This window comes from Leopardus geoffroyi, chromosome X, assembly GCF_018350155.1.
Source record: "Leopardus geoffroyi isolate Oge1 chromosome X, O.geoffroyi_Oge1_pat1.0, whole genome shotgun sequence".
Taxonomy (NCBI): Eukaryota; Metazoa; Chordata; class Mammalia; order Carnivora; family Felidae; genus Leopardus; species Leopardus geoffroyi.
Window position 1 is genome coordinate 127452004 of NC_059343.1, and position 27794 is coordinate 127479797.

At 65.4% G+C, this 27794-nt stretch overlaps 1 protein-coding gene across 4 annotated transcripts; it reads right to left on the minus strand.

The window, feature by feature from the left end:
* Nucleotides 1-1025: 1025 nt before the first annotated feature.
* FLNA (filamin A) lies at nucleotides 1026-26971 on the minus strand. 4 transcript variants are annotated; one of them, XM_045471736.1, is made up of 48 exons: nucleotides 26814-26971; nucleotides 23255-23663; nucleotides 20000-20248; nucleotides 19795-19892; nucleotides 19520-19667; nucleotides 18900-19018; nucleotides 18743-18820; nucleotides 18475-18637; nucleotides 18183-18383; nucleotides 17517-17654; nucleotides 17307-17430; nucleotides 17077-17213; nucleotides 16785-16978; nucleotides 16522-16635; nucleotides 16275-16418; nucleotides 15439-15562; nucleotides 15196-15356; nucleotides 15015-15105; nucleotides 14755-14924; nucleotides 14369-14486; nucleotides 14011-14273; nucleotides 13186-13783; nucleotides 12915-13088; nucleotides 12670-12832; nucleotides 12430-12590; nucleotides 12170-12340; nucleotides 11630-11753; nucleotides 11384-11540; nucleotides 10512-10701; nucleotides 10333-10356; nucleotides 7665-7912; nucleotides 7457-7552; nucleotides 7166-7268; nucleotides 6939-7079; nucleotides 6718-6846; nucleotides 6371-6544; nucleotides 6112-6273; nucleotides 5815-6018; nucleotides 5583-5735; nucleotides 5342-5464; nucleotides 4954-5220; nucleotides 4668-4805; nucleotides 4372-4487; nucleotides 3708-3840; nucleotides 2835-3011; nucleotides 2433-2651; nucleotides 2143-2346; nucleotides 1026-1534 (listed from the first exon to the last, which is right to left on the minus strand). In XM_045471736.1, exons 2-48 carry the CDS (start codon nucleotides 23625-23627, stop codon nucleotides 1347-1349), a joined length of 7944 nt encoding a protein of 2647 aa, XP_045327692.1. In that variant the 5' UTR covers nucleotides 23628-23663; nucleotides 26814-26971; the 3' UTR covers nucleotides 1026-1346. The 4 variants fall into 4 exon arrangements, with proteins under 4 accessions (XP_045327692.1, XP_045327691.1, XP_045327694.1 ...); XM_045471735.1 differs by having other exon boundaries at nucleotides 23255-23742; nucleotides 26814-26954; XM_045471738.1 differs by lacking the exon at nucleotides 10333-10356.
* Between the last annotated feature and the right edge of the window lie 823 nt (nucleotides 26972-27794).

Genomic DNA, 27794 nt, shown 5'->3' on the forward strand with positions numbered 1-27794 from the left:
TCCAGAACAGTGAGGAGGTAGTGCGACTTTTCTGCAGTTCAGGGAGTGTCTGTTCTCACTCTATTTTGCCGATCGTGTCTGCCGCTGCACAGCTGGCCACATCCTGGTTCTCTCCTCCCTTCCTGGCTGCAGTTCTTTTTCATCAGACAGTATCAGAACTGTGCCCTCTGCTCTGGGCTTCTGCTGTTCCCGGACATGCTTCCAGATAGAGCACGGCCAGCGAGCCTGGAGCGGCCAGTAAGGGGAGGCCTGCAAGGTGAGGCTTGGCTGGGTTTAGAACCCTTCCCTGCATGTGAGGGGCAAGGCTGACTTCAGAGGGAGGGGGGGTGGCTATGAGTGGCATGTCAGTGACCGTGTTTTGTAGGTGGCGGCAAAACAAGGACTTGAAGCGAGGCACCCATTTTTTTTTTTTCAGAGCGGGAGATTGTGGTGAGGGACGTGGCGAGCGATGGCACGCCAGGAGACAGTGCAGGAGTTAAGCGAGGGGCTCCGAGCTCCCCGCGAGGCCGCCTGGGGCAGGGAACCAGCACACCGCAGCCAGTCTGCCTCTCCTTGATCGGGGCCGCCTGTCCACCGAGTGGCCTCGAGATCCCTTGGGACAGAGGTCCTCATGACCAGTCCCTCATCCAGGGAGATGGTGACACAAGAAGCCTGGGAGATGGCCAGGGGCTGCTGTGATTTCAAGGCCTGTTTATCTGGTCCCGACATCCAGTACTTTGCCTCCTGTAGTCTGGTCATGGCCTGGCTTTCCCTTAGGAGAGTCTCTGTTCCCGGTGCGGCCCCGGGAAAAGTACACCAGCGTCACATCCCTTTCTGGGGGTGGGACACGTCTCTCACCTGACCTTGGTCTGAACCCAGGGAGGCAGAGAAGACTTGCCAGTGGGCCTCTTACAGTTGGGGGCGGGGCACGGGTCTGGGAAAGCGGGAGCCCCTTGGTGCTAGGCCTGGAGCTCTAGCAACTTGTGGGCCTGCGCCCACACTTCGATCATCCTGCAGGCACCCTTGCAAGAAAGCCAGAACCAGTCTCAGGAGAATGGAAGCAGAACTTTATTCTTCTTGGCTAGGGAAGAGAACTAGCGGGTGGTCGTGCAGAGTACCCCCCCACCCCTCCCAGAACCAAAGAAGACAGGCGGAGCCACCAAAGGGCTACCTCTGCTCGCCTCTCTCCTTTGCCCATGTGGAGGCAGGTGAGTGCAACGCAGGGCTGGGGTGGCTGCAGTGATGGGGCGGCCAGGGCCGGCCGGGGCTCCGGGGCCAAGGAGACCAGGGGGGGCTGCTCAGGTTGGGGGGATGGGCGTGGGAGCACTTCTCATCCTGGGAGCTGCCAGCTGGCACAGGCACAGAGCTCAGGGTACCAGGACACGGTAGGGGCTGCCTGGGATGTGCTCGTCACCCCACTTGACCACCAGCGTGTACTCTCCCTTGTCCTTGAGCAGGTAAGAGACGCTGTAGAGCCGGCTGCCCACATGCTTCACCAGGATTTCCTCGCACGGTGTCCGGGGGCCATGCACCCCTACCAGCAGCATGTTGTTGCCTGGTAGAGAAGGGGCCTCAGTTCCAGACCCCAAGTCTCTCCCTCCTACTGAGAATCCCCCGAGCCCTCTTTCTGTCTTGGTATCCTGCCCCCACCACCCTGTTGTGTTCAGGGGTGACGGCCCTTCCTAAAAAGAGCTGCCAGCACAGGAGACCCAGCTCCTCCCCAGGCAGCTTCCCGAAGGGTAAAAATGATGGCGGGGAGGCGCAGATGGGAAGTGGCTTCAGAAGTGACAACCACGCCCTGGGGGCGCCTGATGGCTCGGTGGGTGAAGCGGCCCACTTCGGCTCAGGTCACGATCTCGCGGTTTGTGGGTTTGAGCCCTGCGTCGGGCTCTGTGCCGACAGCTCGGAGCCTGGAGCCTGCTTCGCATTCTGTGTCTCCCTCCCTCTCTGCCCCTCCCCAACTCATGCTCTGTCTCTGTCTCTCAAAAATACGTGTTAAAAAAAACACCAAAAACAAAAAAAGAAGTGACAACCATGCCCTTGAAGGCACTCCCACCCCATCCACCCCCTTCTTCCCATGTTCCCAGGCACTGGTCATCCCATCTCATCTCTGGCCTCGTCTTTCTGGAGGGCACGGGTGATGGCCGGGGCCGGGGCACCCACCTGCTTTGCTACAGTCCACCGTGAAGCTGCTCTTTTGGCCCGCGTACGCCTTGCTCAGCCCCAGGCCCTTGGCCAGCACCTTGCTGGCGTCAGTGGAACCTGCGCCTGGGGCCCCGTGCTGGGGGGCACTGGCAGTCTTCGTCAGGGAGTCCACGAACACTGACGATGTCTCATGGAGGCTGTGGTTGCTGACAAGACGGGGACCTGCGGGGCGGTGGGGGGGGGGCGCTAAGAGGTAGCCAGAGTGCCAGGCGTTGCGTTGGGCACCGGCAGTCTGCTGCCAGGCTTACCTGTGACTTTGGCCTTGAAGGGGCTGCCCCCGATGTGGTAGGGGCCACCGTACTTGATGGAGATGAGGTAGCTGCCAGGTGCCATGGGGGTGTAGGTGACCCGGTAGCCCTCAGGGCACTCTTGGCAGTCCATCTTCACCTTGGAGGGCCCATCGATGGTTACAGACAGGGCGCCGGCTCCCGCGTTGCTCGTGTTCACGACGAACTCAGCTGGGCTCCCTGGGGTTGGCGGGGGGCGGTGAGGAAGAGCTGGCCCGGCCTGCTTCCCCATCCCCCCACTCCCAGCCCCCCAGCCTCCCGGCGTAGCTTCATCACCTCTGCACCTCCTCTTGTCACTGACAGCTTGGAGGAGGGGGCCTGGCATCGGTGTCCACACAGCGGAAACCGCATCCACTGACCTACCTGTGACACCACCTTCCAGGCCGGCTCCGTAGGCGGACACCAGGCCCGGGTCCCCTCCGTGCCCAGGCTCCCCAACTCGGATCTTGAAGGGGCTTCCAGGAATGTGGGTGCCGTTGAACTTGACGTCAATCAGGTAGACACCGTTCTCCCGTGGGATAAAGCGCACGGCATACTTATCTGAGGGACAGAAGGGCATGCTGAGGGCCTGACCTCCCTCCCCGAAAACCGAGCAGGTGGCTTCTGTGAAGAGGTTCCCTCTCCCACCAGTCCAGGAGGTCCACGTGGCCCACTCCGCTGCTTCTGGGGACCACACCGGGCACCCACACCCCATGGCACAGGCCTCCCCAAACCGGAGGACTGAAGCGGTAAACGCCCAAGCAGCCTGCTGTCGGTGCTCACTTGGACGGAAATCTACAGGCAAAGCACTTGCCTCTCTGCCTCCGGAAAAAGGTTACCACAGATGCCATCCCCTGCCTGTTACCAGGGGCACGGAGGTCATGGGGCTGTGCAGGGTCCCGACTAGCTGTGGGACTGGCGACATTGGCTGCCTCGGGCCTGTCTGCAGGTGCCAGCCCCGTGGCTAGACTTCGGGCCTCTCCCTCAGGAGACCGCATCGTATTGCCTGCAGAAGGCGTTCTCCTTCCTAGAAGCTGTGGCTTCCAAGCAGACCCGCCGCCCCCCCCCCCCAGGGCTGGGGTCGTGAGCAGGGGAGGGGCTGCCCGGCTGGGAGAGCCCCAGCGCTTGGGCCCTGCTTGCAGAATCTGTACCTTCCTTCTGTACTCTCAGTCTGCTTCCAGCCAGCTGGGCAGGCCTGCTGCTCCCAGCAGGGCCAGGGAAGATGGGTGGGTGGCCCGGGCAGGGACAGGGCCTCACCTTGGTCGATCTCTGTGACATAGCACTCCTCCAGGGCTCCCGAGGGGCTGTGCACCTTAGCATCGATCGCCCCCTTGGCCCCGTTCAGGCTGACTGCAAAAGAGGCTGGCTGGTTGACCTTTAGCCCTGACTCCTGGAAGCATAGCAGACGTGGTTAGACAGGGTGGCCGGGGTGCAGGAGAGCAGGGTCCCAGCGGCGGGAGGCCCACGGGGGTTACACTTACCCATCTGGCGTCCGATTTGGTTTAAAGAGGGAGAGCCACTGATTCTTGAGGGGCAGTAAGCTACAGGCACACGCCCCCGCCCCCAGACCCACACTCTGCAGTCACACAGCCAGGCGGCAGGAATGGAGGGTAGCCCTGCCCTGTGGGCAGCACTGGGCCCTGGCAGGCTGTCCCTCTTTAAACCTCAGCCCTGGTGCTCAACGGGCACAGGCTTCTGTTCAAAGCCTTTAGACCTGAGACACGAGAAAAACTCCACACAGTGGGCAGGGGTGTTTCCTGCCGACCCCAAGCGTGGGCTGCGCCCGGCCAGAGCAGAGGCCCGGCGCCCTGAGCTGGGCTGGGCGGGTCACTTGACACGGGGCCAAGTCCTGCTCTGTGCGACGGCTCTGGTCTGGCCGGGCCCAGGAGCCCCAGGCAGGCGGTTTCTCTCGGTGCCTCACCTGAAGACTAGAAACAGTAAGACGGCGGGCATCGCCAGACGGAGAAGCCACAGGTACTACGAAGGGGCTGTCAGGGATGTGCTCCTCGTTGAACTTGACTGAGACCTCGTAGTCACCTGGGCAGGAAGAGAGCACAGAGGGCATGCTGGGAGGCCCCCACTTGCCACAAACAGCCTGGGTGGCCCTGGGACCTCTGAGGGGAGGGCGGGAGCCAGGCGGAGCCGTCCGCTCAGACCCAGACCGACACCCACACACCCCGATGCCACCTCCCGTGGCCCTGGGCACGCCCTCAGCACCTGGCTCCTGGACCACATAGGCCACGCCGCAGGAGCCATCCTTGCGGTCCTCGAAGGAGATCTCGGCCTTGCTGGGGCCCTCGACAGCAATGGCCAGGCCCCCGGCGCCAGCTTCCCTGGTCCAGATGCTAAATTCGGCTGTAGAAAGAGCAGTGTGTCCTCACGGAGGGCTGCTATCCTGGCCTCAGTCCCCTCCGAGCATGGCTGACGTGCTGCTAGCTACTTCCTCAACCCCACCCCCCGCCCCAGCCCGTAAGAGCAAAAGCCTGGCAGGCAGCAGGCATACCTGGCACTCCGGCTTCAGCCCTCTCCAGGCCAGGGCCTCCAGCGCGGACCTTGTGTGCTCCCCCTTCCCCCAGGGGCCCCACGGTGAACTGGAAGGGGCTCCCGGGCACGTGCTGGCCCTTGTACTTGACGCTAACTGTGTGCATGCCCATCTCGGCAGGCACAAAGCGGATGCAATAGGTGTGGTTCTCCCCTTCCACGATCTCAGCCTCATGGCTCTTGCCTGATGGGCTGGTCACCTGGGCTGTCATGTCCTGGATGCTAATTTCTGCAGGTGGGGGACAACGTGGTGAGCAAGAATCCCGGGCCCCACCCCTCTGCTCAGGGCCCCGTGGGGCTGGTACCCAGGACTCCCCAAGGCCCCCTCCCTGGCTCCCTAGGGCTCCTACCAGGGATCTTCAGGCTGAGGTCACAGTGACTGCCGACATTGGCCACCGAGGGGGCCCGTCGCCGGCGTGTGATGCTCTCTTTCACCCGGCCCTCTCCTGTTACCTTCACAGAGAAGGGGCTGCCTGCAGGAAGAGAGCACAGCCCGTGCCCCACGCAGGTTACGTTTCTGCCCGCAGGCTGTGGTGCGTGGCAGGGAGGGTGGCCCCGTCACGGGGGGCAACGTGTGCATGCCCCACTCACCAGGCACGTGCTGATCAGCGAACTTGATGTTGATGATGTAGTTTCCGGGCTCTGTGGGGCAGTAGGTGACCCTGCACGTGCCATCCTCCAGGTCCTCTGTGTTGATGTCCACCTTGCTGGGGCCCTCGATGGACAGGCTAAGTCCGCCGTAGCCTGGAAAGCGACGGCCCTGAGCCAGGGGGCCGAGCCCGGGGGTCCCCCCCCCCCCAGCTGGTAGGTGGCCACCACCTACCTGCATCACGGGTGTCGATGATAAACTCTGCAGGCTCAAAGGTGTGGCCCTCGTGGAGGCCCTGGCCTGAGACCCGCACACGGCTGGCATCCCCGATCTCCGACTGGCTGATCACCACTGGGATGGGGCTGCTTGCCACGTGCTGGCCATTCTTCTTCACGTGCACCAGATGCTCCCCCGTCTCCTTGGGCACGAATGAGATCCCTGGGCGCAGGGCAGGGCCGTCAGCCAGGGGAAGGCGGGCCCACCCCTCGCGGCCTCCCCCTTCCCGGGAGGCCCTGCCCCTCCACCTCTTACCCACGTGGCCGTTGCGCAGTCGCTTCAGGAGACAGGGCTCCTCCCGGCCCGAGGGTGGCACTACCGTGGCCGTCAGCAGGCTGAGGTCCGTCTCGGAGATGTTGATGGGGATGTCAGCGGCGGAGCCCACCTTCAGGTGGGACATGCGCATCGAGTCGTCGCCTGCCAGGGGACAGTCGCTGCATGTCCAGGTGCGGTGGGGAGAGGGTGCCCGCCCCACCGTTCGCCTACTTTTGTCACTGCTCCCAGTGCCACATACCCGTGACCCTGGCGGTGAAGGGGCTGCCCGGGATGTGCTGCTCGTTGTACTTGACCAGGATGCTGTAGTCCCCGGGCAGCACGGGAAGGTAGGAGACGCTGCACGTGCCGTCCTGGTTGTCGGTGCAGCTGATCTCTGCTTTGGATGGGCCCTCGATGGCCAGGGACAGGCCCCCTGCGGAGAGTCGTGGGTGAGGATGGGAAGCACGCCGGGGCCCCCGCACTGATGGCACAGAGCCCCGACAGGCAGAGGCCGGGGTGGCAGGTGCGGAGCCCCACTTAGGGAGCGTCTCCGCTGGATGACGGCGTCCCACGGCACAACGTGAGGCTAAGATCCGAGCGGCTCACCCTCTCCCGCATCCTTGGTGTTAACGGTGAAGACCGCGGGCTTGTTCACCACTCCGTGGCTGAGGCCAGGCCCATAGGCGGTGACATGGCCGCAGTTGACATAGTCCACGTAGAACTGCAGGGGGCTTCCTGAGGCAGGAAAAGGGGCCAGGTGGAATGGGGCTCTGTGCCACCTCCCCAGGCTCCTCCCAGGGCGCTGGCAGTACAGCGTGGGGGCGCACCTGGGATGTGCATGTTATCGTAGCGGATGTCCATCTCGTGCAGGCCTGCTTCGCTGGGTGCATAGCGCACGGTCACAGTGCCGTCCTTGTTGTCAGTGATGGCTGGCTGCGCCACCTTGCCCGAAGGCATCCGCACCTCCCCTGCAGGGCAACGGGGCCAGGGTCAGGGCAGCCGCTGGCAAACCCAAGCCTCTGTGGCTCCCGAGCCCCTTCCTGCTCCCACTCACCAGTGATCTCGCCTTTCTTGATGGTGAAGGGGATGACGAGGTCGAAGGGCCTCAGGCTGGTCACATCCAGTCCATTGACACCCATTAAGGGTCTCTCTGGGGCCTGTAGTGGAGACAGAGGGCCCAAGTGAGGTGCTGTAGGATGGGTGGGCATACGAGGAAGTCCCAAGGGAAGCATCTGGAGGTCCCTCCTCACACGTGGCAGGAGGGGGCCTCATGGGATACCCAGCTGGCCAGCCCCACATGTCCCCTAGGGCCGGGAGAGCCAGAATGAGGCACGCGAGGTCATACCCAGGTCTGCTGGCCACCCTGGGGATAGGTGTATGGTGGGGCCAGCTGCTGAGGCCGAAGCGGGGGCTGTGCTGTGGGCTGGTCCCCAGCTAGAGCCTGCAGAGCATCACAGAAGAGTCGGTGAGTCTACTGTTGTAGAGATGGCCCCAGGGGGAGGGACAGGCCAGGCTCCCTCCACCCAGACCCCTCAGCCCCGGCCCCTCCTGACCGTCACTTGGAAAGGGCTGTTGGGCACGTGCTCGCCACCAAAGCGCACGCAGATGACATATTTGCCCGGCTGGGGGGCCGTGTAGAAGATGTCAAAGGTGCCGTCCTCGTTCTCTACCACGTCCACATCGACCTCCGAGCCGTCGGGTGTGCACACGGTACAGGTCACCTTGCCTTTGCCTGCTGCCTTGGTGTCGACGGTGATCACCGTCTCCTCCCCAATCTGGATGGTGGGGCCAACGCCAGCACCTGGTGGGGCGGGGTGGGTCCCCAGAGGGGGGCCGGCGCGTGAGCTTGGCACCTGAGCTGCTCCCGTCTGCCTGCCACCCGCCCAGGCCTCTCATTGCCACCACCAAGCGCAGCCAGGCCTCCCGCCCCCACCCCCCAAGCTGGGGCGGTGAGTGGTTTCTCAGAAGGCAGGAAAGGTTCCCCTGAGCCGCCTCGAGCCCGGGGACCCTGTCTTGGGGATAGCTCCACGTGGGAAAGGCCTGACAGGTGGCGCACAGGTGTCTCGGAGGAAGGAAGGGCCTGGAGGCCCAGGAGGCCACCGCCACCGTCAGGGCACAAGCATTTGCTGCCACCTTCCCGGCCAACTGGGCCTCAGCCGGTACAGTGGACCGACACCAGTGCCCTGGCCGGGCCCACGGCCGCCTTCGTCCCTGCAGCCCGGCCCTGGATCCCAGCGCTGTGTGCAGATGCGGTGAGGCAGGGTCCTGCTGCAGCGTGGGGGCGTGTGAGTCTCGCCTCCCGCCCCCCAGGCCTGAAGGTGAAACCGGGCTTTCCTGACGACTGAGAACACTCGCTCGACCAGAGGCTCGTGGTGAGGGGTGGCCAGTGCGGCCCGGCACAGGCAGGGAGCCGGGAGCGAGGAAGCAGGGAGCAGCAGGGTTGGCCCCCAAGCGGCACAGCACAGCAGGCAGTGGCGGCATCCGGGGGGGGGGGGGCAGGGTGGCGAGGAAGGGGGGGGGGCGAGGCACAGCAGAGCAGGCAGCGGCGACAGGGGTGGGGGGGACGGGAGGCCCAAGCCGCAGCCACCGCCACTACGTTGCAAGGGCAGAGCAGCTGAGCAGCCTCTAGGGCCCCAGAGTGCCCGAGGAGAGGGGAGGGGCAGTGACGTTATGATCTGGGCTCAGCCGTGAAGGCCTGGGGGGCGGGGGGGGCTGTGGGCTGCGAGGGCCGGCGGTGAGTGTGCTTCCTGCAGCCCGGCCCCTGCGGGGAAGCAGCCGGGAGCACTGGACCCACTCGAGGGCTAAGCTGAAGGGGTCCCCCTGGCCGGCCTGCCACTGAGCTTCCCTGCTAGGTGAGGGCTCCTGCCGGGCCAAGCTCCCTGCTGGCCTTGCACGGCTCTCTCAGGCCGTAGACCCGGCCGCCTGCTGCCCACCCTGCCCTGGGAGGCCTCACCTCACACCCACACCCGCTCTCCGCAGCTCGTCATCTGGACCCGCCATCTAGCTAGCGGCTTCAGCCCCGACCCCACAGGTCCCCCCAGTTCCCCACCTTCCCCGCTCAGCGCCTAGCCCATCCACAGGTCTCGGCTGCCCCATCCTCCAACTGCACTTGCCACGTTCGCTCCCCACTTAAGCCGCATCGCCACCAGCCTGGCCCAGGCCGCCACTCTGACCGATCCAGAAGTGACTCTGGCTCCCCTACTGGGCTCTCTGCCTCCATTCTGCATACAGTGGCCAGATAAACTGAAACCACTCCCTTAGCCAAGTCTTGGCCCTGTCCCTGTCCCCAAGGCCCTGTTCCCCGGCCCTAGGCATACATGCCTGTCATCTCAGACCCTAGAACTGTTCTACCTACCAAGCCACCGAGCCCTTGCCCCCAAGACCCTAGCCACCCTCTCAATCTTGTCCTGGCTACCTCACCCAAGCTCCAGGCCAGGAGCGTCTGGAGGCTTCCACGTAACTGGCACCTCTCACTGGAGTCCCTGGTGTCCCTGGCTGGTGCTAGAGCTCCCCTCCCATGCCCAAGCAGGAGAATCTCTATGCCTGGTTGGGCAGTATCTGAATAACGTCACTGCTGGGTAGGGGGCAAGGGGAAGGAAGGAGGTGGGGAGGGCGGGCAGGCCACCGAGTGCACTTTGGGGCTCTGAGGCTGGGCTGGGCCCAGCCATGCTGCCCGCCCAAGCAGTCGACGCTGGTGCTATCGCACTACCAGCCCATCCCACCCACTCATGCAGCCTGGACCTCCCCCGGCCTGGGACACGAGGCCCCCAGGAGAGGGGGATGCGGGGTCTGTGGATCCGGCCAGGGCCGGGGACTCCCACCGGTCAGGGCAGACCCCTTGTCCCCTCAGCCCACGCAGGAGCCCTTGACACGGAAGGAAGAAGTGAGAAGGAAGGGCCTGCTGCCCGCCCCCAGGGCTTCCCCAGGGTGCCGTGATCCCCAGACCCCGGAGCCCCCAGTGGGGTGCCTCTCAGGATGCGCCTCACCCCCAAGCTCTCAGCTGCAACCCGACATCTCAGATGGGGAAACGGAGGCCCAGAGAGAGGGAGGGCCGGAGCGCTCGTGCTCTGTCTGGAGGCCCCCCTGGACACTAACCCTCCAGCTCCCCCTCTGTCCCTGCCGAGAGCTGCAGCTGGACCCCGCCCTGGGAGTCAGCACGGAAGAGGAAGGAAGCTGCCCTCTGGGCAGGAGGGGCATCGGGGCCCCCGGCAAGCAGCTTACCTAGCCCGTGACCTCCGATTGACACTGAGGTGAGAGGGCAGAGAGCAAGGAGAAAGGTCAGGTGAGTCACTCAGGGGGGCGGCCCCCACTCCCACACGCCGCCCCAAGCAGCGAGCCCTTGCACACAGGCACACCCAAGCCCCGTGCCGAGCGTCGCGGCCGCCGGCAGGCTGGCTCACCTGTGACTGTGCACTTGCTGGCATCTCCGGTGGGCACGGCCCGGACGCGATACGGGGAGAAGGGGATCTCGTCACCACCGTACTTGATGAGGATGGTGTAGCGGCCGGTCACATCCGGCACGTAGGCCACGGTGTACGTGCCGTCCTGGTTGTCTTGGATGTGCGTCTTCTTGGGCTTGCCCTCAGGGTCCTGTGCCACAGAGCACAGGGGAGGTGGTTGGCCCGAGCCCAGCCAGGCCCAGGATCACCTCGGACCCTCTCAAAGGAGCAGGCGTCAAGCCCCGCCGCTGCAGGGACAGCCTCCGAGTCACTCGACCGCCACGGCCCAAAACGACTGCCCGCACCCGGCACTGCGGCACTGCCCTTTACTTTGGTGTGGCCAAGGTACGCGAGGGATGTCCCAAACGCCCAGCGCGCCCCCAGGTGACGACGCGTACGGCAGGGAGCTCGGTGCCCGTCCTGCTTTATCCCCGTGACCGCCTCTTGGCTCCCATCCCCCGCCCCAGGGCCTGCCCTGGCACTAGGAACAGCTCCCCCGAGAGCTCTCAAGGTCCTGTTCTGACCCCTGACCCACGAGAGGGTCACAGGTGCGCAAGCCCAGGCACTAAGGGCTTCGGTCACGTGCTCGAAGTCAGCAGTGAGCAAGCGTGTGCCCGGGAAGCCCGTGCCTGCCACCACCATCCTAGAGGCAGGGGGCCTGGCCCGGCTGGCACGGCTCCAGGGGAGACCGTAGACCCAGACCGGTCCATCTACCCTAGTCTCCTGCCCTACACTGCACAGCCCTCTGGCCTCAGCCCCCTCCTCCCTGGCCGCCTCTGTGCCTGGAGCTGTAATCCAGCAGGGCCACACAGCGTCCCAGGTGGCCAGCTCACCGTGATCTGGACAGCCAGCAGGCCCTCTCCTGCATCCTTTGCATCGATGGTGAACTCCACAGGGAGGCTGGCGGGCACGCCAGTCGTATTGAGCCCGGGGCCGCTGGCCTTCACCTTGCTGGCATCGTGTGTAGGCAGCACCTTGACCTTGAAGGGGCTGTCAGGCCAGGGTGTCGTGAATGGTCAGAAAGGCTCTCGGCACTCAGCCCGGGCACCTTCCCCCGGGCAGCAGGCCCTGCTTCCTACCTGCGGGGTACCTCCTCCTCCCCGTACATCACGGAGATGCTGTAGGGCCCCTCCCGGCTGGGCACGTAGTTTACAGTCTGGGTGCCGTCCGCGTTGTCCACGACGTCCACAGGCTCCACCAGGCCTGTTTCCAGGCCCAGAAAGAGACTCAGCCCGTCTCCTGGGTCCCCAGCCCTACCACACCGGAGCAGCCGGGCTTGGCGGTGCACCCAGCCCCCACCCCGGGCCTGGGCCGTGCTCCGCCCTCACCTGCCCATCCCTGGGGATGGCCCTGAGCCCCCCCCCCCCCCGAGACGCCAGACACTGATCTGCGTGCCATCTCGGGCCCTTGCTTGCCCTCCCTGCTGCCACATCTGCTCGGTGGCCAAGTCCTGTCTGTCAGACCTCCTTCTGGTCCTCTGCCCCCGGGGCACTGGCTTCACTGTCACGTGAGACTCCCCCGTGAACTACTCGCATACTGACTTCTCCTCGCATACTGACTTCTCCGCGCTGGGCCTCTGGTCTCCCTCCCCACTCGCCCCCGGGCATAAGAACACTCACCTTTGGGCCCCTGCACTTTGACCTGCAGTGGGGCCACGCCGGCCTTGCTCGTGTCTACCTGGAAGGACTGAGGGAGGTTGGCGCGGACCATGCCGGGGCTCAGGCCAGGCCCGGAGCACTTAACCTTGGATGCGTCCGTCACGTCATGCACAGGGACCTTGAAGGGACTGCCTGGGGAGTGAGGAAGGAGGACAGCCGTGTGAGAGAGTCGAGGGCCAGCGGGCAGTCCCAGCACAGCCCTAGCGAACTTGTGTGCTTACCTGGTACTTGGTGGCCACCATAGGTGACATTAAGGCTGTAGGTGCCAGCCTCATAGGGGATGTATTCGACCGAACAGCTGCCATCCTTGTTGTCCATGCAGGACATCTTGGCCTCGGAGGGGCCCTCTACGGCCAGGCCCAGGCCACCAGTGCCGGCTCCCCTGGTGCAAACAGACAGCCCGTTACGTCCTGGGGTCCCGGGGCCCCTCACAGCCCCAGCCCTCCCGGGCGCTTGCTCACCTCGTCTCCACGGTGAACTTGTTGGGTTTGTTGGTCGTGCCGCTTTGGATACCTGGCCCATGGACACGCACCCGGGAAGGGTCACAGCCCTCGGTCACAGGCACCTGGAAGGGGCTGCTTGGCACGGGGCTGCCGTCATAGGTCACGTCCACAGAATGGAGTCCTGGAGGAGGGCAGGCTGGGTCAGGAGGAGCCCGGGCCACCGGATCTCTGAGCCACCGTCCCCTGGGAGCCCCGGCGCGTACCCTCCTCGTAAGGCGTGTACTCCACTTTGTACGTGCCGTCACCACAGTCCTGCACGTACGTCTCGGTCAGGTTGCCTGAGGGGTTGGCCACACGAGCCTTGACGTGCGGCCCTCCGGTCTGCGTCAGAGCGCGGGCATCCACGCTGAACTCGGTGGTAGCCTCTCGGAAGACACCTGCAGGGGCAGGCACGGGGAGGAAGCGTGGGGCTCCAGGGACCCCGGGGGCACCGGCCTCCCCCCGCCCCCCCCATGATCCTCGGTGGGGCCTCACCTTGGCCCTCGATCCCGGGCCCGTAGCACTGGACGCCCGAAGTGTCCACCGCGGGCTCTACCTGTAGCTTGCTGGGGAAGTTGGGCACGGGCTGGCCACCATACTTGATAGTGACGGTGTAGGCCCCGGGGCAAAGCGGGATGTAGGTGATGGTGTGGGTACCGTCGCCGTGGTCCTGGATGTGCACCTCGGCGGGCAGCCCTGCCTCGGAGCGGATTTCGATGGTCAGCTCTGCGCTGCCCGCGCTCGAGCAGTCCACGTGGAACTGGCCCGCCTCACCGGCGGTGGCCCGCTCCAACCCAGGGCCTGAGCATTTGACTTTGGACGCGTCGAAGCAGGGGACCACGTGAGCCTTGAAGGGGGAGCCAGGGATGTGGGTGTCAGCAAAAAGGATGTTGATGTTGTAGTCCCCGGGCTCGGTGGGCACATAGGACACGGAGCATGTGCCGTCTCCGTTGTCCAGGCACTCGAGCTGGGCCTCGCAGGGGCCCTCCACCGTCAGGCCCAGGCCGCCCACGCCAGCACCCTTGGTGTCGATAGTGAAGCGGGCGGGGGAGCCTGCGCTGCCCCCCTGCAGGCCCGGCCCAAACGCCTTCACCTGAGGGAAGAGGGGCACGTCAGGAGCCGAACCCAGACCGCCTCCCTGGCCTTTGACCCGAGACCCCCAGCCTGACCTCACATCTACTTTCGTTAGTGCTGGCTACCCTCCCCCACCAGCTAGGGGCACCAGCAGGCTTAGGCAGGGCCACTGGTCCTAAGGACAAAACTGGGCAAGGGGGAGGGTGAGCCTGGAGGAGAGGGGGTGGGCTCCCAAACCCCAATTACCTTGCTGGGCTTGGTGGGGGGCAGGGCTTCCAGAGGAAAGGGGCTGCCGGGCACAGGCACACCGTCATAAGTCACCTCGACCTCATAGGGCCCCTCCTCCCGGGGCACAAAGCGCACCACGCTGTTGTCAGCCCCCAGGCCTGGCTCCACCTTGCAGGGCACTACGGCGCCCGAGGGGCCCGTGATCTTGGATGCCACTTTGCCTTGGCCACCAGCGCCCTTCGATTTGACTGTGAATTCCTGATCTTTGCCAACGTCCACCTCTGTTGAGACGACCAAAGGAGGGAGAAAACTGTGGCATCCAGCCCACGTGCCCCCGGGCACCCTCACTGATTGTGACAGAGCCCCAACTACTTACTCTCTCCCAGGCCAGACACCTTGACCTTGCTGAGGTCTAGGCTTGGAGACACTCCCACCGAGAAGGGGCTCTTGGGGATGGGATCCCCTCCGTAAGTGACATTGATGCCGACCGGACCCTGGAAACGGTGCAGAGAGGCAGGGTAAGGAGTGAGGACCTTGGTCACCCCGGCCCGTGCCTTCCCCACTTGGGCACGGAGGGAGCGTGAGAGAAACGCTGGCTCCGCTCCCCCGCCCCCAGCCTTCCACGCTGGCTCTCTCCCGGGTAGGAATCAGGAGTGTGTAGGAAGCGCTCGGAAGCAGCCCAGCTAGCCCACTGACGAGGAGGCCCACGGGCTCGGTGTGGCTAGTTGAGGAACGCGGCTGTTGGGAAGTCAAGGCAGCTACCTGCTGCACGGGAGTGTACTTGACCGTGTAGGTGTTGTCATGGTGGTCAATGATGTCCACATCACGCGCCGCATCCCCCTTGGCCAGTCCTGAGAACTGGACGTCCAGCTTGCCTTTGCCAGCAGCTTTGGCATTGACCGTGAAGTGGGTGGGTTTGCCAAGCTCAACACCTGAGGAAACGCGGCAGCCATGTAGGGGCCCCTTGCCCCAAGCCTCCCTGTGGGCCCCCGACTTCCCCACGGGGTGCTGCTCATTCTCACCAGTGCGACTGAGGCCAGGGCCCTCAGCCTTCACCTTGCTGGCATCGTGGGAGGGCTCCACCTTGACCCGGATGGGGCTGGTGGGTGTGGCCTGCAGGGGGCGGGAGGAGACAGGCTCAGAGGAGAGCAGCACCCCAACACCCAGCAAGCAGTGTTAGGGGCTGGCAGGAGCAGCACCCACCTGGTCGGCAAAGAGGACCATGATGGTATAGCTACCGGCCCCGCGGGGTGTATACTTCACCGTGAAGGTGTCATTGTCATTACGGATGATGTCGAAGTCAATGTCGGCCTCAGTGGGGCCCACCACGCCAGGAGCACACTTGATGCCGATGCTGACATCACCTGCGGTGGTGGTGGGAGCAGAGGCTGGGATCGCGTAGGGACACCTCACCCCCGTGCCCACCCGCTTGGGGCGGGGCCTTACCCTGGCCGGCCTCTGTGCAATCCACAGTGAAGTACGTTGGCTCATGAGCCTTGAGCCCGGTCTTGGCTACTCCGGGGCCATACACCTTGACCTTGTTTGGGTGGCTACCAGCTCCCACGTTCACCTGCAAGGCACAGGGGGCAAGTGCAATGGCATGACCGACCTGGGGGAGAGGCCGAGCTTTTTCACTCACTGCCGACAAGCACACGAAATGTGAGCACGAAGTGACTATCTGATGCCGCGATGCCACCTTTAGGTGTCCGTGTATCGGGAGGAAGGAGACGACTCGTCCCCATGAACACTCGTCCTCGAATGTTCACGGTGGCACTATTCGCAACAGCCAAAAGGCACAGAACCCCCAAATGTCCACCAACAAAGAGATAGGTAACGTGTGGTCTGTCCACACACTGGCACGTTATTCGGCCCTAAAAGGGCGGCAGGTGCTGATTCACGCGAGGACGTGGGTGAACCGTAACGAGAGCGTGATGCTGAGTGAAAGCGGCGAGGAACACGAGGCCCCATAGCGGATGGTGCATCTATAGCAAACGTCTAGGACGGGCAAACCCACACGGCCAGGAAGATGGGTGGTTGTTTAGGGCTGGGGGAGGGGGAGTTGGAGGGTAGAGGGGTTTCTTCTGGGGATGATGAAGATGCACTCCGCTTTGATCGTAACCGCAGCTGCCTAACTCTGGAGGTACTCAAAACCACCGAGCTGCACACTTGAGACGGGGGAACTGCGTGGCTGTCATCTGACACAGGTGGAGGACAGAAGGGAAGCAGGTGCCCCGGGGAGACGGGCTGCAGGCCCACTGGAGGCCCCGGGAAGGCCGGCTCACCCGGAAGGGGCTGTTGGGGACGTTCACGCCTCCCCAGGACACCACGGCCGTGTGCTTCACAGGCTTCCTGGGCACATAGGAGCAGCTGTAAGTGCCGTTGCCGTTGTCCTTGACCGACGCCTCCACGGGGCATCCCTCGTTGTCCTGGAAAGCGGGCAGGGACAAGCAGCCTGCCGATCAGCCCGGGCACCTGGCCACCCCACCCCACCCCACCCCACCCCACCCCCACCACGGGTGGGCACCCCACCTGGACTTGGATCCGGAGAGGGGCCTTCCCGCCATGCTTGGCATCCACCGTGAACTCGGCCGGCTTATTGATGGCCACACCAGTCTTCTCCAACCCAGGCCCGCGCGCCTTCACCTGATGAGAGGCCACCCGGGTCTCAGGCCACCAAGGACCCAGAGTGGCAGGAACACACCCCTGGGGATACCAGCCCGGCCACGCCTCCCAAGGCCCCAAGCAGAGGCAGAAGGGGGCCGAGACCCAGGCCAGCAGCGCGTGCCCCTCACCCTATCTGGGTGGAAGTCCTGGGGCGCCTCACGGATGTCGGCCATGAAGGGGCTGAGGCGGATGTCCTCACTGTTGCACAGCACGTGCACTGCATACTCGCCAGCCTCCTGGGGCCAGTAGCGCACATCACAGGAGCCGTCGCCCTTGTCGTCGCATTCAATCTTGGCCTGCGATGGGCCCTCCACCGAGAAGCCTGAGGACAGCCGCCGGTCCCATCAGCACCCTGGAACCCGGTCGGGTGGCCTCACCGCCCTCCGCCCCGAGGTGTCCACATCACAGCCTCCAACCTACCCAAGGTGCCGACGTCATCCCCGATGGCCTCCACCACAAAGTCTGCTGACTTGCCGACGACACCCCCTTCCAGCCCAGGGCCCCAGGCCCGCACCTTCTGATTGCCACACTCCGTGCCCACCTTCACCTCGAAGGGACTGTGAAAAGAGAGCCACGCAGGGCAGCGCTGAGGGCCCAGCAGGGAGAAAAGCGCGCTGCCCGGGCTCTGAGGGCTCTGCCCGGGGCCTCACCTGCGCCCAATGTTCTGGCCGCCCCACGTGATGGTGACAGTGTAGGTGCCGGGGACCATGGGGTAATACTCGAAGCCATAAACGCCGTCCCCCAGGTCCTTCTGCTTCACACGCTCCTCGCCCTCTGCCCAAGACAAGGGAGGGCCTCAGGCCTGGCCAGCAGCAGCCCCGGGGTCTGCTGCTGCCCATCCCAGCCGTGGCCCAACTTACTGGGACCCTTCACGGTGACCTTCAGCTCCCCACTGCCCGCGCCCTTCGTGTACACCTTGAAGTCCGCAGTCTCTTTCACCCGCACGCCCTTGGGCTGCAGGCCCCGGCCGACGGCGCGGCAGGCACCCGGGTTACAGGCTGTGGGTACAGGGCCGGCTAAGCCACTGGGAGCGGGCTGTGGGCGACCCCGCCCCCCCCCCGCCCCCCGCACAGGGCTGGGGGTCCCTCAGAACTTGGTCCCACGGGATGGCGAGGGACATGCAAGAAGGAACTGCAAGGGACCGTGACCCCAGGACCTGCAGGCCAGGCCTCCTCCCAGCTCCTCAACACCAGCACCCCGCCCCCCCACCCAGCCCACCCCCTCCCAGAGGAAGACAGATCCAAGTACCGTTGACCCTGTGGGCAGAGCAGAGAGCAGCAGGTTTCTAAACAGCTGGAGCGAGCTCTTCTGAAGGTGAAAGCGTGGAGAGAGAGCCGGAGAAGGAGGAGGAAGGGCCCCAGTAGGGGATGACAGAGAGCCCGGACAGTGGAAGCATAGAGACCCAGGGGGCCAGGGCCGGGGCCGCACGGAGACTCGCCCTAGCTACCGCCTCCTGAGGAAGGCCCAGTCTACAGCAGCCCCGCTCGGGGGGGGGGGGGTGGGGGGGGCGGCTGGGACCGGCCTACCTTGGCCAACAGTGACAGTGTAGGGGCTGCGAGGGATCGGCACGCCGGCAAAAGTGATGTGCACCGTGTGGACGCCCTCCATGGTGGGCTGGTAGCTGCAGCGGTATGTGCTGTCGCCCCGGGCCTCCAGCTGGGGCTCCACGGCGCCCTTCTGTCCCGTGGGGTCCTGGATCACAACGTCCACCTCACCCGTGCCAGCTCCTGCCACGAGGCACCGGCTCAGGCCCGGGCCGTTCCAGGACCCCGGCAGCTCCCGCCTCAGAAACTGCCAGCCTCAGCAAAACCCCCTCACCTGCCGTGAAGATCTCAAAGTAGGTGGTCTTGTTGGCAATGTTGCCACTGGGCTCCAGGCCGGGGCCCTGGGCAGTCACTTTGCTGGCATCACCCTGGGACTTGTCCACATACACCTCGAAGGGACTCTTGGCGATGTGCTGGCCGGCAAAGAGCACGGTGACCTGTCCCCAGGAGGGGCAGACCGTGAGGGGCGAGCTCTGGGCCTGCCGGCCACCGCCTCCACCCCCCCACCCCCCCCCCCGCCTCCCCTGGGGCTGAGGGCTCACCTTGTGAGTCCCGGTCACCTCGGGGACGTACCAGACAGAGAAGGTACGGTTCTTGTCATTATTGGCCGTCACCTTTGCCTGTAGCGGGAAGGAGCGCGTGAGCCGTGCTCGGAACGGGGGCACCGCCGAGCCCACCGCGGTCCGCCGGGACCCCTACCTCCTCCTGGTGGCCGGCCGGGTCCTCCACATACACCAGCACCTCTCCCTGGCCGGCGCTTCTGGTCTCCACCGTGAATTCTGCCCGCTTCTTCACCATGTTGCCCGTGGGCTCGATGCCTGCCAGGCAGGGTCAGGGAGTCGGGAGCCGGCCGTCAGGGCCGCCGCCTCGCCCCTGCATCCCTCCCCTGCCATTCCCCCCTCTCCCCGTCAGGCGGGCTCCGAACTGGGTGAATCGATTCCGTGCGAATCCTGGCCCAGCACACAGCCTGCCCTCGTGCCCCCGCTGCATTCTTGCTGTGGGCCGGGCCCGGGTCTGTTTCCTAGTACCCTCACTCGGTCGACCTGGGCCCTAGTTCCCGTGTTTCGCCCTGGCTGGCTTATCTCTGTTTACAGGAGAACGGCTGGGTCCTCCCTCCTGAACGTGCTCCACCTTGCGCTGGTGACTCGGGGACTTCTAGCCAAGTGGCCAGTCCTGAGCAGCCCTGGCCCACTTCTTGGATTCTGAGGGGGCGCTTGAGAACCTAGCCGCCACGTAAGCAAAGAGTTCCCAAGACCTCCAGGTCCCGCGGGGAACGAGGTAAGCACTCAGAGCATCCCTGCCCCCCCCCCCCTCCTCACCTGGCCCGTAGGCGCGGGCTTTCTTTGGGTTTAGTTTGGGCCGCAGCGGAGCCCCTGGCTTCAGCTTGGCCTTGGGGAACTGGGACAGGTAGGTCATGACGGAGTGCTCGTCTACATTGGGATCCACGATCTCCTCGGGCGTGATCACCTAGCACAGACGGAAGACAGAAACCACGTGACCTCCAAGCCTCAGGCTCCCGGGACGCGACACAGCCGGGCTGCCCGCTGGGACCGCACCCCCTGGACGGCCTGCACGCGGCCGGGCGGGGGCGTACCTGAGGAATGCCCAGCCAGTCATCGGCCTGCTGCATGGCCTCCCTCGCGTTGTTCACGGGCTTGCTGGCGTCCCAGGAGTCCCAGTCAGGACACAGGCCTGCGGCGCAAGGAAGGCTGGGAGGAGAGGGGAGGGACCCGCGGGCCCCCCGACGAGAGCGCTGCCCGTCACCTCAGCCCCCTGCCCCGCACCCCCTCGCCCCTCACCTGGGGCACAGCTGTCGACGAGGGCGCCCAGGGCCCTGCCGCTCTGCCAGTCCCGGCTAAAGTTGGTGATGGGCAGCTGTGGCAGCTTGTTCTGAATCCAGCCCAGGAGCCGCTGCTTGGGGGTCTGCTTCTTGGCTTCCTCGTCCTCCTCCTCATCCCACATGGGCATAGAGATGGAGTAGTGCAGGATCAGGGTCCAGATGAGGCCTAGGATCAGCTTCAGGTTCCCATCCACGATGGCCTTGCTGTCTGTGAGGAAAGCGAGTGGCCGCACTGAGCGCGTAGGCGGCCGAGCTCGAGCGTCCCCGAGCACGCGCCCGCAGGGCACCGGGCGCTCACAGGTGGCGCGGGGGGAGCAGGGGGACGGGAGAGCCCTCCCGAGGGCGTGGGGTGTGGGTCGTGCCCTCTGCCCAGGGTCCCTGTGCGGGGTGAAGGAGACGAGAGAGACCTCTGGGGACGGACGGGGTGACACCCGCTGACACGTGGTGCCGATACGGTGCAATGAAGGGTGTTGCTGGGGGCCCAGAGGCAGCCCCGACGATGGACCCAGTCTGCAGACAGGGCCCGGGGTGGGGGGGTGGGGGGGGTGGCGGCTCTGGAAGAGCCCTTCTCCTGAAGGTGCTTTGCAGCTGCCTGCCTCCAGGGTCCCCAAGGAATCGGGCAGGGGGAGCAGCCTGGCCCCGGCGGGCCTAGATGCGAGAGAGCCCCTGAGCTGACCCTGGCACTGGCTGCGGACTGGGGCTGCGGCTGAGGAAGAGGAAAGCTGGCCGGCGGGACAGTTGAGAAAGAAAACCATTGCCTCAGGATGACTGGGTGGGCCGAGGGCCACGCAGGACAGGGGAAGTGGAGGCGTTGGGCAAGGACCCTTTGTGTGGAGGATGTGAGCCCTACCCCCACTTCCTCAGCGCCTCCCACCCCCCCCCCCCCACAGACCCAAACTGGGAGCAGGCCCGGGGTGGGGAGTGCGGAGGACACAAGAGCCAATGCTTGGGTTGCATGGCCCTGACTCACTGAGAGCCAGCAGCTGGCCTGCCACCCAGGATGATGGCCAGGACACATGCCAGGGAGCCCCTTCACCCAGTCCGAGGAGAAGGGCAGAGCTAGCCAGCCTGGGTGGGGCAGCCAGGGCCCCGCTTGGGAGCATGGGTGGGGTCCCTGACTCCTGCTGCCTCAGCAGAGCTCGCCGGCGGCCGCCTGCCCTCTTCACCACCTAACGGGGCCCTGGGCCTCAGGGGGGTGGCTGCCAAACTCACCACAGGGGAAGCGGTTAGGGCGGGCACCCGGCACCCCGTCACCCCAGCAACCCCTCCAGGCTCTGGGCCCCACCCAAGGCACTTCTGGGTCTCAGCTTCCTCAGGGGTGGGGCCCTGAAAAGGGGAGGGCTCCGGGAGCCACCGGAGTCCTGCACCCCCATCAAAATCAGGAGAAAATACTTGTGTGATGAGTCAACTGGAGGGTGGGAAGAAGGAGATGGACGCCACCAAAAGGGCCATCAGTGGCAGGCAGCCTCGAGGACCGGCCAAGCCACTCAGCGAAGCAGCCTCTCTGCTCCCAGACTGAGGCGTCCTAGTTCTGTACCCCTGCCTTGTTCTGTGCCCAGACAGCAAGGGGACGTGGTGGAGGAGGGGCCTCGGGCTGCGGGTGAATGGAAGGTTCAGAGAAGACCAAAGGCACAGGCCTAGCCAGGGCTTCCCAGCAAGCCCCCACCTCGAGTCCTGCTGTGACTTAGGAGAGGACACATCAGGCCAAGCTCATCAGCCTCAGTCGTTGGGCTGGGCCCTCCCCTCGATCATCAGTAGGAGGCTGGCCTAAGCCCTCCTCCATCCCCCTCACAAAAGAGGGAGGGAAGAACCAGGGCCCGGGGTTGGGAGACAGCCCGATTGGATGGCCCCGCCCCATCCCACCCCCTTTCCCCAGCCCTGGGGCTAGCCTGCCCCCTCCCTCCCCTAATCACTGCTGCTTTCCAACATTTTTTTGCCTTATATGGCAAAGCTCTGGGAACTAGGCCTGCTCCAGCCAGCTCACAAGAGGAGGAGAAGAAGGGAGGAGGGAGGAGGAGACCCCCCCCAGACAGCTGGGGTGTGGCCTGCCTCCCCACATCCGGTTGCCCCCCCACCCAAGGCTCAGAGATGACTCAGCTTGGCTAGACTGAGGCTGGGACTGAGGGGTGGGCCTCATCCCCGACTGGCATTCCAAAGAAAGAGGTGGGGCCCTGGAGACCTGCCCTCGGAGTGGTTGGGGGCATCTGAGTCTCCGTCACTCAGACTGAGGCTCAGCAAGGACCATGCCGTAGGGACAACTAGAAGAACTGTAAAGAAAAGAAAGCTTTCCTTCTCTCTCGGCAACACGCTGCCCCCCCCCCCCCAGTGTCCCACCAGTTCCGGTGCCTGTCTCTGAGCAGCCCCCATCTTGAAAAGAACCTGGGATGCCACAGTAGGTCCGGTCAATGCCAGCCTCACCAGCCTCACCCGTCCAGTGACACGGACACTAGGTTGGCGGTGAGCCCAGGGCACGCTGGAGTACCTCCCAGCCAACTCCTGCATTCTAGATGCAGAAAAGCAAGTCCTACATGGAAGCAAGAGTTTGGCCCAAGCTCAACGGTAACGTGGAGTTGAAGTAGACTACAAACCAGCTCCCTTCGCCAGCCGACTCATCTCACGCGCCCTCTGGCTAGCTATCATCCTCTGTGGCCCCGAGTTCCCCGAGGGGAGATCTAAACTGGGGGTTGGAACCATCTCCAATAGAAGGACCCATCTCCCAAGGCCAAAAGGAGCCAAGAGCCCTAGACAATGGGACCCACGAGCTCCAAGACCCTGTTTAGGAACTACAGGGGCGCGGGAGGCCAGAGGGCCCTTCCCAAACTGCCGAAGGGGAGGTGGTGGAGAGCCCGAGACTCCCCCTCCTCAGGGATGGGGCACTGGGCGCAGAGCCAGAGCCTGGCCAGTGCCCGCCTTCCGCAGGCCCTCTCCCACCGCGGGCTCGGTGGCGGGGGCGCGGCCTGCGGAGGATGTGAGCTCAGCCTGGGCGCGGGCCAGCCGGGGTGCGGCGGGCGGGGGCGCGTAGCGGTCTGCATGCCTGGCCGGCCTGCCAGCGCGCCTTTGTTCTCGAGGCCTGCGCGCTGGAGCCCGGCGGCCGGGGGGCAGCGCCGCGGCTTGGCGGGGGTGGCTGAGAGGGGTTGGCCTGGGAGAGAGGGGAGGACGCGTGGAGCCCCCGCCCTCGACCTCCCGGTGCCACAGGGGCGACCCGCGCCCTCACCGATGGACACGAGCTTGATGCTCTCGCGGTCCAGGAACTCGAGCGCCACCGACACGTTCTCCAGCTGCATCTGGCGGAAGGTGGGCCTCTGGTTGTGCTTGCGGTGCATCTTCTTCTGGCTGAGCACCTCCAGCAGTGCGATGAGCCGCAGCCCATCGCTCAGGTCCGTCTGCAGGTTGGCGATGCGCTTGCTCACGCACTTGAGGTGCTCGTTGCACCAGCGCGTGAACGTGTTCTGCTGGATCTTCTTCCACGGCGCGTCCTCCGCCAGGTCCTTCTCGGTGGCTGGCATCTCGGCGTCCCGCGTGTCGGTACCGCCGCCCGGAGCCGCGCCTGCCGCGCTCTGGCCCGCCCGGGAGTGGGAGCTACTCATTTTGAGGCGCGAGGAGCCGAGGGGCGGTGCTGCAGCCTAGGCGAGGGGACGGCCCTTTAATTAAAGTCGCAGGCACCTCGGCACACGCAGGGCGAGGCGGACAGCGGAGATTGTGCTGCGGAGAGAGCGAGCCCTTTAAATGCGGGAGGAGGGCGGGTTCCGTAGGGGAGGAGCCACAGCGGGGCGGGGCCCCGGGGTGGGGCTTCGGGCCGCACCCTCCCCGCCCCGCCCCGCCCGTCGGAATGCCCCCTTCAGCCCCCAGTCCCGTCAGTTCGGACGACCCGACACCGAGGCTCCGGGGAGGGTCTTTGGGCCCCGAAGGGGGCAAGGACGCGCCCTCGCCTCATGGCCTCGCACCAGCGCTGCAGGAAACGCTGCAGCAAGGAACGAGTGAACAGCGTCTGGCGCCGTACCACTTGGCCGCCAGCGGGCACGCCATACAAGGGACTTTCTTTCCCCAAGTCCCCTGCGGGGGGGGGCGGGGGTGGGGGTGGGTGTTGGGTGAGGTGAGGTGGGGTGGCTCCTTCTCCCCGAGTCACCTGGACTCCGTCCCGTCCCCGCAGCCCCCGCAGCCCCCCGGCCCCCTCCCTACTCGGGACTCCCGCGCCTGGGGTTCCCCGACCGCCCCTGCAGCAGCGGGACGGGACCCGATCCTAAGAGCGAGCCCTTGGAGACCGCGGGTCCCAGGCCCGGCGCTGCTGCCAGAGCTTCACGCCCGTGCCCCCACGCCAGGGAAGCGGCCGCGCCACAACGCCTGTGCCAGGCCCGCCTTCCCGCTCTACGCGGTCCTGGCCCGCGCACCTGCGCCCGCCGTCCCGCCGGTCCCCACCGCCTCCCTCCCTCCCCACTCCACTCGGGAGGAAATGGGGCACTGGGCCAGGAGGCCGCCGGCACTCCAGGAGCAAGCAGCCTTGCAAGGGACTGGGCGTGCCAATGGGCACTGGCAGAGGGCCGAGTGAGGCGCGCAGACGGCGAGTGTACGCCTGACCCACCATGCCATCCACCTGGGGCGCTGGGGGTTTGCTCTCCTCTTGCAATGCCTGCCCACCCCCACCCCCCCGCCCCGGTAGCCCCAGGAGGCAGCCTGGTGGTGGGGGGGGGGCGTCGGGGCGCCTTCCAGACCCAGAGGGCCTGCTCACGAGTTCCAATAAGGGTTGGCAGGCTCTGAGTACTTGGGTCTGGGTGGGCCTCGGCCCCGTTGCAGCACAGGGGCGGGGGGGGGGGGGGGCAAAGACAGGGATCCAGGGTCCTAATGTGGGCGAAGCATGGAGGGCTGCAAGGGCAATGGGAAGCTATTCAGTCAAGATCAATTTTCTGGTCGATCGGTCTGGAGACAGTGGGAAGGCTGCCGTGGGGAGACAGAGACCACCAAAGGAACAGAGGCAAGAGGTCTTCTGGGGACCCTCGCTGCCACCCTCTTCAGTCTAGAGAAGCCAGCCTACCAGGACTCCTCCCAGGCCTGTGCGCCTCCCCTCTGCAACCTGTTCCCTTCCTTACGTCTTCTCTCAAGAAAGCCATGCCTCTTCCTCCTGCGTGCTTGTGAGACTGAACTGCACACTAGCAGGGTTTAAGTTAACCTCCTAAAGACCAGTGCAGGAGGAGGCCCTGGGTCAGCCAGCAGGTCGTGCCCAAATATGGTTGACTGAAGTAGCCCCGGGGGTCTGTGTTGCCCGCGGTAGGGCTGCAGTCCCAGGCAGCACGTCCCCCGCCCTCTGGCACGCTCGCTGTGGGGCTGCCTGTCACCCTATTGCGCTCCTCCCTCTCCCGACCACTTTCAAACACGCTTGCACAAAACTCCACGACATGGTGTCTGGGACCTGGGCTGGGAGTGGCAGTGACAGCTGTAAAGAGGGAACCCATATGGACCCCTCCCTACCAGGCCCCGTCAGGACGATGTGAGATGTGACCTGGTCTGTCCCCATGCCCCACTGGAAAAGCAAGTTCCCAAGGACAGGATGACGGGAAATCACTGGATTTTCTCTCCACCAAGTGCCATCCCACTGGGTCATCTGTGTCCATTCTGTAATCTTCAGAGACCCGGCAAACTAAGTCAGCACAACTGAGCGGCAGTCAGCCCCAGCAGAAAGGGGAACAGAAGCTGGGCATCCAGGCTTCCAGCCCTAAGCTTTCCCGGTTTGGGGGAGACCAGGGAGGTGGGTGTAGAGGGTTCTCGTCCTCAGGAAACACAGTATCGCCACCAGATGGCGCCCCATCTCCAAGCCCCCGGATCGGGCAGCCCTCGGAAGCCAAAATCCAGCTCTTTCATATTTTCCCTTATTTGGAGTAGATTCTTGGACGTTAGACACACCCCGCCCCCACCCCACCCCCGGCCCTCAGACCCCAGGCCAGGCCCTCCCACATGGGCGCTTCGGCTGGGGCGGAAAGCTGCCGGGTGGCCCGGTGAGAAGAGACCTGGGCTGGAAAGGCAAGTCCAGGTGCGGCAGGTGTGGACGCTCACTTCCTGAGCTCCCACCTTGACCGCTGGCCTGGAGCACGTGCAGGTGGACCTGCCAGGGGACTTCACCTACTTTTCCCAGACCCAGCTGGCGCAGGAATCTGGGGATGCTGCTGCTCACATCCTGACTGGCGCTGAACATCCAGCTCAGAGCCAACCTGGGATAGGGCCCAGCCGGGGAATCCGGCCCGTAGGAGGAGCCCCTGCCGCCTGTGCCTGGCCACACCCCTGCCCCAGCCCCCACGGAGCGTAGCTGCCCCGGAACCAGCTCCCCCGTGCCCGAGGCAGCTGGTGCCCTGAGGACTGGTGCCAGCGACGACCCCACTATTACCCTCCCCGGGGGTCATACTGGCTGCGAAGCGTCCTTCTAGGTGACCACTCCGTCTCAGCCCATACAATCTCCTGCTCTCGGGAGCCCTTCTTTCCCAGCAATGCGGTGGTTAGCTCATGGGCACCCGCTTAGCCCGTGTCCAGCCAAACACTCAGACGCCGTCCCTCTGAGGGACCTCTATGGCCCAGGGCGCCCACACTCCTGGGCACCAGCACGCATTCTCGGGTAAACTAGGGAGGGCAGCTCCTGGGCACCGCATTCCCAGGTTCACTCCCAGCTGCGCCCGGCTCCGGCGCGATGCGCGCCGGCGCCCGCGTTCTCGGCGCCTCTCCGCCCTCCTTCGCCACCCCCGTTCCCGGTCCGCGAGCTGCGCGGTGACCGTCTCGCGCGGAGGCCTCACCTGCTGTCGCCGCGGGCGGCCCGCGACGGCGGGGGTGGCGCCGGGGTCGCCTTCGCGCCCGCGCCAGGAGCCTCGGGGTTCCGCTGGCGTCCGCTGCGCGCCGCGCGCCTCCACGCGAATGGGCCACCGCTGCCCGCCTTCTTGTTGGCCGCACCCCCGCCCCGCGCCCGCCCCGCGCCCGCCCCGCGCCCGCCCCGCGCCCGCCCCGCGCCCGGCCCGGCGAGAAAGCCTTAATTGGTAAAATCGCCCAGGAGCCGGGGGGGGAGGGGGGGGTGGGGGGGGCGGGGGCGCGCCGCGAGCTCGAGCGCCGGGGCCGCCTGGCGACTCCGCTACCCCCCCACCCCCGATGAGCTCACCGCCCGGCGAGGTCCGCCTGGGGGTGGGGGTGCCTGCCTCAAGATCCCGCGGGGTCTACGGGGCCCACATCTCAGCTCAGCGGGAAAGGCCCCTCCCTCCAGGGAGCCGCCCACAGTCACGGCCCCCTGCATTTGCCCCAAGCCTGGGCTGGCCGGGCAAGTTGGCTTCTGCCCCCTAGGGTGGGGGGTGGGGGGGCGGACAACAGTCCGCTGCAGGTGTTCGCTGAGCTCCTACCACCGGCAAGGCCACAGTGGGTCAGAGCCCCGAGCCCCGTGCCGAGCGAGCATCCCGCTGCCACCGATTTGGCCCCTGCTGGGTGCCAGGCCTGGCCTGGGAGCCAGCGGCAGAAAGACACCGATTCTCGGGAGCACGATTAGGTGCGGTCCCGAAGTCTGCGAGGGCCCAGGGCGGTGCAGCCGAAGAGCCAAGTATCGGGGCTCCTGTTCCTCTTCTACATGCCTACAGCCTGGCAGCTTCAGATTCGGCTCAAATGTCATTTCCTTGGGGAAGGCCACGTAAAGCAGTGTCGTTTTAACATTTTGCCCACAAAGCCCAATAAGAACTACATTTTACATCCTGAGCCAGTATTATGTGCTTGCCCGTGCACACGCACACAGATTGACC